General features: G+C 50.1%; 1 protein-coding gene across 10 annotated transcripts in view; it reads left to right on the top strand.

The window, feature by feature from the left end:
• PPIP5K1 (diphosphoinositol pentakisphosphate kinase 1) overlaps positions 1 to 13689 on the top strand; it is a 63760-nt gene that overhangs the window by 37075 nt on the left and 12996 nt on the right. For 4 of the 10 annotated variants that reach the window (XM_074548967.1, XM_074548966.1, XM_005496010.4 and 1 more), the window contains exons 27-31: positions 1729 to 1851; positions 5624 to 5686; positions 8159 to 8338; positions 13007 to 13144; positions 13560 to 13673. In XM_074548967.1, the coding sequence (XP_074405068.1) occupies positions 1729 to 1851; positions 5624 to 5686; positions 8159 to 8338; positions 13007 to 13144; positions 13560 to 13673 (618 nt within the window). The remainder of the gene's footprint in view (positions 1 to 1728; positions 1852 to 5623; positions 5687 to 8158; positions 8339 to 13006; positions 13145 to 13559; positions 13674 to 13689) is intronic. The other 6 variants (XM_074548968.1, XM_074548969.1, XM_074548970.1 and 3 more) reach the window with 6 other exon arrangements.

Here is a 13689-nt window from a genome sequence, read left to right as displayed (position 1 = left end):
TGTATTTTCTCCAAAGAAGCTCTGGCTTAAGGATCTTTGCAGAAACAGAGCTGGGGTCCCCAAGAGCAATGAGTGGATGTGAAGCAGCAGTGTGTCCTCACACCAGGGAAGGCTGAAGGCATGCCTGGCTGCATCAGCTGGAGCACAGCTGTCCAGCTGAGGGCTTTGGCTCTTTCTGTTCACCTCTCATGTGTGCCTGAAGCTCTGCTGTCCTGCCCTGGGCTCCCTGGGCTATGGCAGGGCTGTGAGCTCACTGGGAGGCAGTGGAAATGGGTGAGAAGCCTGGAGCACATGGCATTGGAGGAAAAACTGAGAGCTGTGCTTGTTCAGATTGGAGCTTGTGGGGACTGGAGACCTTAATGCTCTTTCAGCACCTAAATGGGAGATTGCAGAGAGAACAGACACAGACTATCCCCAAAGCCCTGTGGTTGTTGATGGAGAACCAATGAACACAAGCTGCAGCACAAGAAGTTCCAATTAGCTAGGAGGAACAGATTTTTCACCCACCGTGAATGTGCCAGATGTTAGAGCAGGGGTCCAGAGAGATTGTGAAATTTACTTTCTTGGAGGACAACTTGATTGGACAAACCCTAGCAAGCTGATCTGAGCTGGTCCTCCTGGGGTGTTGGGAAAGAAGCTTCAGTCTCCTTCCAACCTAAATCATGCTATGCTGCCATATTTTAGAATCAAGAGCAGTTTCCAGTATAGGCAGGTTCTCTTTCAGAGCAGTAACAGTTGCACTGTTCTGTGTTGCAGGTTTTTGCTGTGGCAGACCAGATCAATCTGCTTGTTTCTGGAAGCCCTTTGTATGCAGGAGTAATGTTGGTTTGAGCAGTCTGTACAGAATGCAGCAGCAGCACTGTTTACAGGGAATCTACAGCCAATCAGTGGCTGTGTCTGGCCCATAATGAGGTTTTGTCTCGACTCACAGTTGCTTTCCTCAGTCAGTTGAAAGAATCCTCTTTCAAATGCCTGGCGTTCACTAAATACCACGGGAAGCCAAGTCAGTGTTCAGAGCACTGTGCCTTGGAGAAGCAAAGGCAAAGCCCCAGGAAGGAGGTTGCCCTCCACCTTGCATGCCATGTTCCTTGACTCTGGGTAGGTCAAGTTCCATGCTGTGTGCACATCTGGTGCTTGCAAGGCTCTTGGTGGGCCCATTGCTCCTGTGCTGGAGCAGTGAGCCATGAGGAGTAAAGCCTGTCTGTGAAGGAAAGCTTGTGAGAACAAGCCCTCTGGTCACAGTACTTTCTCTGCTTGTTTGACTGGAGACGAATCCACGCTGGCTGATCCACAGATCAGACAGTTCTTTCCTCTCCTCAGTGTTCTGCACAAAAAGGAGTTTTCCAAAGAGAAAGGGCAAAGAGCAATGAACCTCTGTGACATGAACATCAGTGGTTTGGCATCCTGAGTGTTCTGGCATCAGTGTGTAGCTTTGGCTTTGCTGACTAAAAGGGGTGAAGGTGTTTCCCCTAGGTGAGGGCAAGAAAGCCAAATGGAAGTAAACCTCTGGATGAAGTTAGGAACTTCCCTGGTTGGGCTACCTGCTCTGCATTTGGCACTGTGGAATTTAGAATGGAGAACATGGCCTCCCTGTGCTTCCAGGTGTCATGTTTTTTCCTGAAATTGCTTGTGAAGTGGCCAGTTCATCCTTCATCCTTTGACTAACCCTGCTTTTCTGTCGCTGCATGCAGTGGGTATGTGTTACTAACACCTTCCCTGCCTTTCCAGGGTCACAGTGCACCGGGCTGTTTAGCACCACTGTGCTGGGAGGCTCCTCCAGTGCCCCCAACCTCCAGGACTACGCACGCAGCCATGGCAAAAAGTTTGCCAGCAGCCTGACATACAAAGACGGTATGTGTGTTCCCTGGCAGCAGGGCGGTACTTTGTGGACACTGGTGTCTCAAGATGTGCCTGTGGCACAGACTTGGACTGCTGAAAACAGTGACAGTTCAATGTATGCGTTCATCACATCTACAGTGGTAAATTTTACCATGCCGCAAGAAATCACGATTCTTGCTAGGACAGAAGGGACCTAACATTGTGAGAGGAGTTTTAGGCTCATGTGTGGTATTGCTGGGGCGTGATTTTGGTCTGATGTTTTAATAGTAGTTGGCTGTTGTGAAGGGGAATTTATTGGTCCACATATTAAATCAGTTTGTCCTGGAAGGGCAATCCAGCAGATCACATCATCTTGCTTACCTCGATCATCTTGCTGATGCTAAAATGAAGCTCTTTTGGGGCAGTAATCCTTGCCCCATGGAAGGTGGAGCCATCCCAAAGACAGAATGATGTGCTTGGGCATGGTTAAGGTGGGCACTAGAGAGAGGCTGAGCACGTGGCAGTCTGAGGGAGCTCTCTGGAGCCAAGGGCAATACGCCTGAGATGAGTGAGTTGCCGTGGATGAAGTACTGCAGATGAAGTACTGGAAAGTCTGGTTTCTGTGCAGCTGTGCAAAAACTGCCAGGAAGGTCAGCAAGCCAGTCTGGTGAAGGCATTGGGGCCAGGGTTACAGACACTCCATGCCATGGCTGCAGGTGCTGCAGCTGCACCTGGCCTGCCCGCAGCACTCGGTGCAATGCGCAGGGAGCAGCAGAGCGTTGTTATTTGCAGGGAAGTTGGGGCACAGGGGACAGGCTGGGCTGCCCTGGGGCAGCTGGAGGGTGTCATGCACAAGTGCAAGTGTCCACTGTGGTCCTGCTAGGAAAGACACTCGCTCAAACTCTTCAGTACCGATTCACATACCATTTGTTGGGGCACTGATTTGGGGAGCTCCGTGGGCAGGGTTTGCACAGCATACTCTGACAAGGTTGGAAATCCACCTAAGGTTTCCCAGCATTTGAATGGATGGATGTAAGGTTGTCTCTATTGGATGTCTTATCTTTTTGATATTTTACTCAATGCAGATTCTGAGTGCCTTTCTTATTGGGATTGTAAGGAACATTAACATTGCTGGTTTTCAAAGGGGGAAGAGGATTAAGGGAGTAGTTTGGGAAAGACATGAGGTTGGTTCATCTGGATTTTTGTCCAGTTTTGAGGCAAGGAAAATGGCCTAGCAAATCAGGATGGAAAGATGTTGTCCAATTCTCATCCCCGTTGGAACTCTCTAGGTGCCACTATGTACCCTAGCTGCGTGTGCTGCTTTTCTTGTAGAAGAGAAAGCTGAGCTGGTTCTCCCCTCCTCAGGGCACTCCCAGCCACACATTGGGCTGTGAATGATGGTGGCAGGGAGGGTGACATGGGAGTGTTCTCAGCCCCAGTGTACCAGTCTGAGCTGCCCCAGGCAGCAAGTACTGCCTACTCTGGTTGCAGAATAAGCTGATGGTGTTTGGCACAAAACCAGGATATGAGTCACAGTGGAGCCTCTGAAAAGGCCAGCAAAGGCCCTGGCAGCTGTTCTTTCCTGACTCTGCAAGGAGTGGGAGCCCAAGGCAGCTCTGATTCTCAGGGTAAAGCATCAGAGCCTGCTGTGAGTCCAGCTGGGCACAGAACCCTGCTCAGTCCTGGTGCTGGGCTCTGTGCCTCTGTGGGCTGTGTAGCAGGACATGCCTGGAGCAGGCTACAGGCATTTGAGGCCATGGACTCCTGCTAAGCTTAAATTCAGTGACAAGTGATTTCCCTCACCAAATCCCAACTGCATCTCTGTCTGCTGAGATGCACTTGTACCCTCAAGTACCTAAAATGCAGACTTAGTTGCCTAGCATGTGTCTAACACAGCTCAGAATTATAAATCTTGATGTTATGCTTCTGTTTTCATGTTCCTTGGCATGCCCTGAGACCCTGTGCTGTCAGTGCCTTGCTGCAGTAAGGGCATTTGGAGGGAAGGTGTTAGGAAAACAAGGAGAAGGCAGAAGGACATTTAGCTTCTGGGGAAAGTAGTTTGGAATGTGAAATGAGCCCTTGATCTGCATGTTTTCGCTTAAGTGGGCACTACTGCAGTGCTGAACAATGGAATTGAATCCAAACATGACTACACATGGTTGCAGTCAGTGGCACTGCAGCTACAGCAGACTCTTGGAGAACATTTGTTTTAAGACCTGTTCCACACTCTTTAGACTAATGGCAATGAAAAGCAGAACATTTTTGCATGAACTCTTTGGTACTTTTTCATGGCTGTGACACTTCAAGGTGCAGTGTGTGGCATACAGTACTTCACCAGTGTAAACTTGCCTTTTTCCAGGGAAGTTTCAAGGGCCCTTATTTCTGAAGTCTTTTATGCTTGGAGCCCGGAGGAGGGCTAAGGAATACTTCAGCAGGAAGTTTTCTGAACCTCAAGCTGAGGGAAGGTCCGTGGATGGTTGTGGTTACAGGCTGGCTTGCCTGAAGCCAGGGATCCAGCAAACTGGGTCAGTGCCATTTCAGTTGCTGTGCCCTCAGGGCAAGGGGAGGTGTGGGTCAGCTGGAGATGGTCACCAGCTGACTGCAGCTGCAGGACAGGTCCTTTCCAGGGCTTGCACGTGTAGGGAAGATTGTCATGCTGTTTGTTCAGTTTAAAGAAAGAAAAACAATTTTTAGGGCTGGTACACTAGAGGAGGAAGTTCCAGTGAGAGTTGATTTTAGATACATTATTTGGCCAAGCCACTGCATGTAGGAGCACATTGGGAGTATGGAGCATGCTTTGGTGCACTGATGAAGGGTGTAGGCATACACATCCTGTGCACTAGGGAGTATGGATGCATGAAACATGAAAGAGAAATAAAAGGGTTTTCTACTATTTCCTGAAAGATCCCCAATAGCAGTAAAAGGTATGATTGCCTGGGGTCTCACATCAAATCCTACATATAGATGGTCTGATCCAGGCCATTCTTTTTCATTATAGCTGAGGAATTTCCAGTGTGGGGAAAAAAGCAAAGCTTCCAGCCTTTTTTTTTGTGTGTGTGTGTGCATGTGGAGCCCAATCCATGTCCTTTAAAGCCTATCTTTTTGCACCCATTGGATGCACAATGTCTGTCCTTGCACAGTCGTTCTGATGGGTGATTTGTATGGGAGAGCTCGGCCTGGCCTGGGCATGGCCAGGAGAAGCCTGAGGACCACTCTGCCAGGTGTATCCCAAAGCTTCCCCCGTACTGAAATGTTTTAGAGAGCTGTAGAGGCATGTCTTCATGGGTCTTTTCCTTCTTCCCTACTCAGGTGATTTGCCTTTAAATTCATAAATAGCTCTATATAGCTTGCATTAAGAGGTTGTTTTGAGCTGTACCTTTGCTGGACTGCTTAGTCCCTGTGCAGAACAGTGTTTGTTTTCCTTGGGCAGAGGTGAATGCTGAGAACAGTCCTGCTGTGGTGCTGCTGCTGGCTGGGACGTGTGCTCTGGTGGCTGTGAGCATGGCCTGGCTGCATTGTGCACCGGCTGAGCCTGCTGTGGTGGGAAGCTGTGAGCTGCTGACTGAGGGTGGCTGAGTGAGTGTGCGTGCTGGGGAGACCCTGGCAGGGTGGTGCGAGGGCTGGGCAGATGCAGAATGCTTCAGGTGGGCCCACAGGCAGAGTGTTGAATGCCACAGCAGTGCCAGTGGGGGCAGCTGTTGTGGGGGTCAGGAAGGCGAACCTGAAAGCGTAATCAGGTGTATGAAGGTCGGGAGATCCTTTGAAGCAGGCTGTTAACTGAGATGATCTGTTTTTATTTCCTCAGAGCTCTTGTCTATGCCAGCCGTAAAACGATTTTCTGTGTCGTTTGCAAAGCATCCGACTAATGGTATGTTTGCTTTCTGGATTTGATGTTCCCTCACACTTCTAACCCCATGCTCACGTTCACTTTTCTCTGCACACATTCTCCTCTCAGCCTTCTTGTGGTTTTTTTGTGTTTGTGTATCTGGTGTCCAAACATGCTCCACCTTCCTCCATTGTCTCCTTGTGACTAATGTGCTCACTCATACCCTGCTGCTGCTCAGTGGTGCCTCTATTTTCCCTGAGGTGTTCTTGTCCCAGGGGAAGAGGCAGAAGCCATGGCTCTGTGAGTGTGCTGCTAAAGTAGCCTTTAACTCTGCGGTGACATTGAGGCCTTTTGTCGTGCTCCTTGTTGGGAGGGTGGGGATCAGGGGGAAAATACCACTGGACTGGGGGCTGATGCTCATTCCATATCATGAAGCATCAGCAGCTTAGGTCCTCAGTTCCTACACTGCAGATTTACAGAATGAAAACAAGAATAACACTAGGACAGCTGTGTGTCACCTGGAAGTGCCTAGTGTACGGTGGGAAAGAAGGAAGTGCACCTGGTGCGTCATGTCAGGAGTGCTGGTAGCCTCCTGTTGTGAAACATCTCTGTTAGGCTGGTCTTGTGGTTCCTCCAAGCATGTGATGTTGGCGCAGGTATGCTCACCTTTCCTGCAGACGTTACCCTGTGCAATGTGTCTCTCCACAGCTCTGACTCGTCTGCTGTTGGTGGAGGTGCTGGCTTGGGGGAGGGGATGGGCATCATGCTACCTGGGGTGGCATCACCTGCTCCATCCCACCCTGCCTGTCCCTCTGGAAAGGTTTTGTGACAGGTGTCGGACAGGTGTCGGACAGAGCTTCTGCTAATTCTGTCTCTCCTCCATGTTGCTACTTGCCTGACAACCAGAGTGTGAGTCTGTGAGGTTACAGGCCTCTAGCCCTGCTGTAGCAGGTGCCTTGAACCAGTGTTTACTCTCCAGCTCTTGCACAGATACTTTTAAAGAGGTTTCGCAGCACCCCTCCTCTTGCATGGCTCCTGCTGCTGAGACAAGCTGGAACCAAAGGAGATCACTGAACACTACCAAGTATTTCTGCCTGATGTGATCAAGGCAGCTTGCGAGTATGAAGACATCCTGCTTGGTGTAATCTGGAAGATGAATGAAATTCAGAAGACTGTTCTGAAAATGAAAGTTTTGGGAAGGATGAAATGGGAAAGGACAAGACACTGTGGCTTTACTGTTTCAAATAACTAGAGGGAGCCTATTCTCTGTGTTTGCTTGGCTTTGGTTTTCCCAGAGTGGCCAATTGCTTGGTTTGTCTGTATGTCTGGACAGCATTGGAGCTCATATGGTCTATGTCAGCAGGGTGTGTTGTTCTATCTTTCCTGCAAAGGTTGTACTAAGTTCCAGCCTTGTGTAAGACACGCTGTAAAGCAGTTGCCCCTGCTCCAAATACAATCTGGTTAAACTGGGCATCGTGTTTCTCCCAAAAGCCCAATTAGTATTTTTGATGGCAAAGAGCTTCTTAATCAAGAAAAAAAGACAGGGGTCCAGCAGGTGAGAGCTCAAAATCAGGGATATTTGGTCTAGGATTTGCACTACTTTGAGCAGAAGGGATGTTTACCCCATGAAGCACTTAAAAAACTGAATGCAAAAAGTGTTCCTAGCTCTGAGTCTGGATTTTGTTTCTGGAGAGCTGCCTCTGTGTGGTGAAATGGAATGGATGAACCAAGGTAGTGGTCGAGCATAGCATCAGGACAGATAGTTTATGCCCTGGTCGCACAAGTCTTGGGTGGGTGACGTGAGTCCTGAGGCTGTGTATAGAGAGAAGGCATGCCTGCATGCTGGTATCTTGTCTGCTATGCGAGGCTATCACAGAAGATTGCACAGGGCTGTTCTCAAAGACAAGGAAAGTCAGTGCTTCTGTGCTCCCTCTGTTCTGCTGCACTCTCAGCACTTTGCTCTCAGTCAGACCCTGCTGTTCCCGAAGTGCCTTGCACAGCCTCTGCTGATTTGATGCTGGGCCATTTGCTCTCTCCCTGTGCTGATGTGCCTGGCTGTGCTTGGATGCAGGACTCAAACACTGTTGGCAGTCTTGGCACCTCTGGATTTCTCATCTGAGCTGCGGAAGGGCGAGTCTGGCCCTGAGCCTGATCTTTTTATCTAGCCAGACCTGAACTGCATTGGACTTGGAATGTGTCCTGAAATTTATTCCCTTGTCAGCCTTTCCTTTACAAAGATGAGCCCTCGCGCTCAGGCAGTGCCCTGTGCTGCAGCTGGGCGAAGCCTGGGCTGGGTGGGAGTCTGGTCTGCCCTGGTGTCACTGGGGAAACATAACTCTCAAGGGCATTCCTGACCTGCTCGCTGTGGGAGGGATTTGGCTTAATGTGTGGCGTGTGTCCTTCTCACCCAGCGGCCCTGGTGCTGGCAGCTCCATGCCCACATCTCCGCAGTTTCTCTGTCCCCCAGCTGTACCTGCCCCTCTCCTCTCACTCTCTATGGCCCCTTTCCTCCAGATGTGTTGGAGCACCAGCACGTTGCCCAGTTGCTACGCCGTTTTTCCTCTGACTGTGCCGCGAGCCGGACCATCTCCTTGGATGCCACCCTAGCCCATCACCTGCAGCAGTGCTCCTACCACCTGCGCCTCTTCAGGAGCTGGCTGATCTCAGGGCAGGATGACTTGGAGTGTCTTTACGGTACTGCACGCTGCAGCTGCCTCTGTCCCATGCTCTTGTAGCTGAGCAGGGACCACTGTCTGCTTGAGAGTGCAAAGTATGCTTTGCTTCTGAAAAAGGAAAGTGTTTCCCTCACCAAATCCCAAAGGTCTCTAGGCTGCTGCTCCAGCAAGCTGTGTGGGCTTTTGTACCAGCAGTTTTGGAGCCTTAGGCAGGAGCCTTTCCACACAGAGCCTCCACTCCCCATGTGGCTGTAACTGCTCTTTCCATCTTTGGCAATTGTTTGTTGCCTCCTTCCTTTAGCCAGGGTAAGCCTTAAGCTCCCTTCAGGAAGCTGATGATCTGCTATCGATGGGATGCCCCGCTGGCAGGATGCTCTGTGCAGCTCTTGGTGAGCTGCCACAGAGTGCCCCCTTAGTAATGGAGGAACCAAAGTGGGTAGTGAGAGTAGAGGAAGAGATTAAGGAGGTGCTGCAGCTGGTCACAAGCTGAGTGAACTTGCTGTGGAAATTTTGGGGAAGTGAGTGCTTTTGGGTGTGTTGTATCTAGAGAGACTGAGTTAAGACAGGGTAGAGCTGAGCTTCTGTGTGGCTGCACTGCATGGCATCTTTCCTGCCTGATAGGGCCTCTCAGTGTGTCCTGTCTCTGGTGGGAAGAGGTAGGCAACTTCAGCACTGAACCCAGATGTTATCAATCAAAGCTTGCTGCTGTTTCTCTGGTGTTTTTCAGCCTCTGTCACAGACGGGGAGTCTGATGCATGGAGGCCTTGGTGCTTCTCACGCAGGCAGAAAGATTGCTGCTCCCTGAAGGAGGCAGCGAGCTGGGGCTGGCTGCTGAGGTTTACTTGCACCATAGGAGCTGCTCGGAGCATGTGGCTTGCTGAGCTGTGTGGTGTGATGCATGGACCCCTCTTTCCATTCAGACCCACAGGTGGAAAGGGCACAGACAGTGCAGCCTTCCATGTAGTGAAGCAGCAAGACCAAGCATTTTCAGAGCCTGGAAGATGAGAATTTTTCTTACGTCTGTTTTTCCCTTGATATGGCCCTTTCTGTCAAGCAGACAGATTTGGAGACAGTTAGTTGCTTTTCACATGTAATTAGGACAATTCCTTGGTCTCCTGGCAACAAATGCTAAAGAGGAGCAAGAGCTGCTTCAAGGGAAGAGATGCTGGATCACAGCAGACTGCTCCAGAGCAAGGGCTGAGCTTTCCCTGCTGTAAGTCTTGGCCCTGTTTGTGAGCTTGGGTGGGGAGAGAAAATGAGCTCAGTGCTTTGGACACAGCACCTGGTGGGGGCTGCGTCCTGCCCCAACACAGGCGTTAGGTGCTCCCAACTCCTTACAGTGCAGCAGCCCTCCCAGCTGGAAATCAAATATCCAGCATCGAGTTCATGCTGTTTTGCCATCCATCAGCAAGCCCACAGTTCATTGATATGTTTGGGATTCCTGCTGAGGCTCTTCTCAGAGCAGACATGGTTGACAGCCCAGGTTTCTTCCTTGTGAAAACTGCATTCTTCTGTCCTCTCTTGGCTTTCCACTGTACTTCTATCCACACAAAGGAAACATGAATTAGGAGATAGAATCAGTGAGTCAAAAGTATGCAGTTGGCATCCATAGTTGGAAAAATCAACAGTGGAGCCCTGAAGGAATGTCTGGGAACCTGTGTGGTTATAGCTGGGATAAAGAATGTGTGAAGTAAGTTCATATTGGTAATGAATCCCACTGGTACTGAAGCCAAAGGTCAGCTGTGGACAGACAGCAGTCCTGTGATGATGAGCAGGAAAGTAGTGGCGATGTTCAATGTAAATGAATTTAAATTACAAAGGGAAACAGCCCCAAACTCATATATGAAATAGTGGGCTCTGATCTGACCATCGTCACTTGAGACAAAGTGGAAGAGGTAGAAATTTGCAAAATTAGAAATCTGGGAAGGCTGTTTGTAATAGTGGTCTGAGTGGCCTGAGGGAAGGGGTGGGGACCACAGTTTTGTGTAGATCCAGGAGCAAGAAGGTTTCTAATGGAGTGAGTTGAGGTACTTTGGACAGAAGTGGGTTTTTTCCAAGCTCCGTACCACGGTACCTGGCGATGTTGGGAGCTTAACTGAGTTCAAGGGGAAACGAGAATACAGCAGAGACAGATGATGTCCATAGCAATTCTGAGCTCTGGGTCCCTGATGTTTGTAGCCCATGACTAGACAGTCGTATGTGCTGTCTAGACTTGTGATCCTTCATATACAATATACATGTGGCATGTTGAAGTTCGTCCAGGAGAATAGGGATGGATTGATGATGCATGTCAGAGTGCTTTTGTTTGTGCTGAGACTGGACAAGTGCTTTGTCAGTCCAGAAGAACTGGCAAGCAGAACACTGGCACACAGAACTTCCTCTGTGGGCTGCTCTTGGATGTTGGTACAAAATGGGTGGAATTGTGTCCAGTTTCTCGTGCCATTGCCTGCATCACAGACTCCTGCCCTTCAGGGCCCAGGAAAGAGTTTGGGGGAGCATCAGCAGTAGCTGCACAGTCAGCACAGGGTAACTGACAGTCAAGGATGGTTCCTGTGGCTTGCTGCCACATTTTGTTTTTCTTGCCCTTTCCCAAAGGTGAGAATCCTTGCTAAATGTGTGTGGTGCAGCAGTGGTTGGAGCCTTCACTGGAGACACATCGGGACTGTGATCCGTAGTGGCAGCTGCTGCCTTAGCTGTGCCGTGGTGGTGTGAGCCACTGTTGGCCTCTTCCCCAGCAGCTCAGCAGGTCCAGGGAGGTGTGCAGGGAGTGGGGTCCTGTACACAAATGGAAAGGATTCCTTGAACACAGTACTCCTCCACCTTGAAAGAGGAAACTTTGGCCATTTTACTCTGCTTGCTCAAGAGTGGTGCAGTGCCACAGCGCTGGGCAGAGTTGCATGAGCAGGCACCTGGCACTTTGGGGATACAGGTATGTGATTTCACATCAGCTGTGTGTCAGTGTCTAATGTTTCTTTTATTGCTGGACCTTTGATTTCCTCATCTTACTAGAGGGGAGCCCAAGCACTCAGATCCCCATTGGTGCCCCCAGTGTATCTTGTAACATTGCTTTGCCCTATCTTATATTTAAACTTCCTTTTTTCTTTGGAGACCCCAATACCTGAGCCAACTTTGGCCCCTCTCAGACCAGATTCTGTTGTAAAATGACATTAGCCTCAAACTGGGCTGCTCCACAACTATGTCCCGTGACTATTTTAAGATTTGCCCTCACCTTTTTTGTTTAGCTCTGTCTCCCAGGAGGCCTCTGAGAAAATAGAGGACATTCATTCTTCCTTGCTCAGCACTTCCACTCTCAGGACTTCTCAGCAACACACACAAGAATGTGGTCTTTTTTCTGTGTCTTATGTTTCTTCATCCTAGCCGAGGATTTGTTATCCTTTTTGTCTTGAATTAGGTTTGTAGGTCCTTTGTGGCGTAGGTAACCTTGTGAACTCTCTGGAGGATTCTTTATCTCCACCAACTGTTATTTATTGCAGTGAGCACCTTCATGGCTCATGCTCCTTGCTTCTTGCAGACCTGGGTTAGGTGAGGTTATTGGAGCAGAGCCTGTCCCGGAGGTGACTGGAACAACTGTCTGCAGTGCACAAACAGGTGCTCCAGGGCTTCTCCTGAGGTACTGCCAAGCTGCAGGGGTCAGTTTTGTCCTGTTGGTGTGGTGGGCAGACATCTTGCTACAGATTGCATCAAGAACTCTCTTACTTTTTGCATTTCAAAGTATTTTTCCTTCTCTGTAGAAGCAAACACAGTTTCTTTCCAGAGTGTTTTTGAGGTCCTTGGAGGAGACTGGGGGGCCACAGAATGGGAAGCCCAACCCTGAGGAGTTGAGAGGCCATTAAACTTGAGAGAGGCATTAAACAGAGCAGGGGGCAGCCTCATTCCATATACCCACGGACTCATCTGTTTCTTCCTTGCTCCTCTGACAGTTCAGGTTGGCTTGGTTCCATAAGGCACTTACAGGAAGCTGAGATGAAGGGGAAGATGCTTTGCTATGATACTCTGCTGGCTTGAGCAGCAAAGGATTTATTCTGAATGGTTGTGATGCAGCTCAGCTTTGAGAAAGTGTCTATTACACGCTGAGATGCCTATTTATGCTCGTTCTGGGTTTGCTGGCAGTGAATTCTAGTTAAAGGGACAAATAATTCATTACCCAGCCCTTCCTTTGGACACAGCCTGTCGGGGTGCACGGGGGGCTGCTGTGACAGGGAGTTTCTGTGGCTCCTTGTGGCTGCTGCAGTGTGTGCTCCCTGCTGTGGGGAGAGGGGGCTGTGCCAGCCAGGGGTCACCAGCGGTGGGACCTCTTTAATGGAAATTCTGTTGGCACCACTTCGATTCTGTTTGGCTTCTGTAAGAGGGGGCACTGTGCCAAGCTGTGTGACAAGTTCTCCATCATGGCTGTGTATTTTAAGTGTCCCAGGCTCAGCAGCAAAAATGGCAGCTGCCAGATACTTTTCCTCTTTTCCCCTCCATGTGTACCCAGGTGCTTGCTTTCAGATCTGTATTTGCATGGGATTGCTTCGTGGTGATTTTCTTGGGTTAGAAGAGATGACCTGAGGCCTGAGTGTGCCTGTTGTTTGATTCCCAGAGTGCCCAGCTCCTTCAGCCATGACTGCTCCTGCATGGGTTTTCCCTGCTGTTTCCTCTATTCATTCTCTGCGTGGTCTCTTTGCAGGTTTTGAGGGCTGCTCCATGGTTCCCACCATCTATCCCCTGGAGACGCTGCACAACTCGCTGTCTCTGCGGCAGGTGAACGAGTTCCTGACGGCCGTGTGCCGGAGCTGCAGCGAGTCGCACGCCCACTCCACTGCAGGTACTGCTCGCTGCCTGGGCTCTGGCAGGGCAAGGAGCACGCCTGCTCTTTCCCGTTCCTGGGACAGATCAGCCTGACAGCCCTGCAGAGCAGTGCAGCCCCTAGAGCCTGTCCCAGAGTGTTCCAGCCCAGCAATGAGCCACGGGACCCAGCTCAGAGCCATCCTAGGCCATGGATGGCAAATAATGGCAACATGGCAAATAATCAGTCAGGTCTGTCTCTAGCTGATGAGGACACCGACTCCAGCTCTGGAAATCTTAGCCTCAGATTCCCAGGACCTGATGGGCTGGCATGGCTCTGAATTGGCACTGGTGTTTAGCTCTTCCCAGAGCACCCGCTTGTGACTGCTGGGCTATGAGCCGTTCCTTTATGTCTGTAGGAATATTACTGATCTGTGTATTTTTTTTCCCTGAAGCTCTGTTTGATTCAATGATTGGGAGCCAGATCCCAGGAGACCCCTTTATGTCCCAGAGAATCCTGTCGTCGTCGTCGCTGCCGCTGCGCCCGCGCTCGGACAAACCCCCCTGGTGTGAGTGTGCTCCGCA

The sequence above is a fragment of the Zonotrichia albicollis genome, chromosome 11 (assembly GCF_047830755.1).
Source record: "Zonotrichia albicollis isolate bZonAlb1 chromosome 11, bZonAlb1.hap1, whole genome shotgun sequence".
In the NCBI taxonomy this organism is placed as follows: Eukaryota; Metazoa; Chordata; class Aves; order Passeriformes; family Passerellidae; genus Zonotrichia; species Zonotrichia albicollis.
This window is presented reverse-complemented; position numbering and strand designations above follow the sequence as displayed.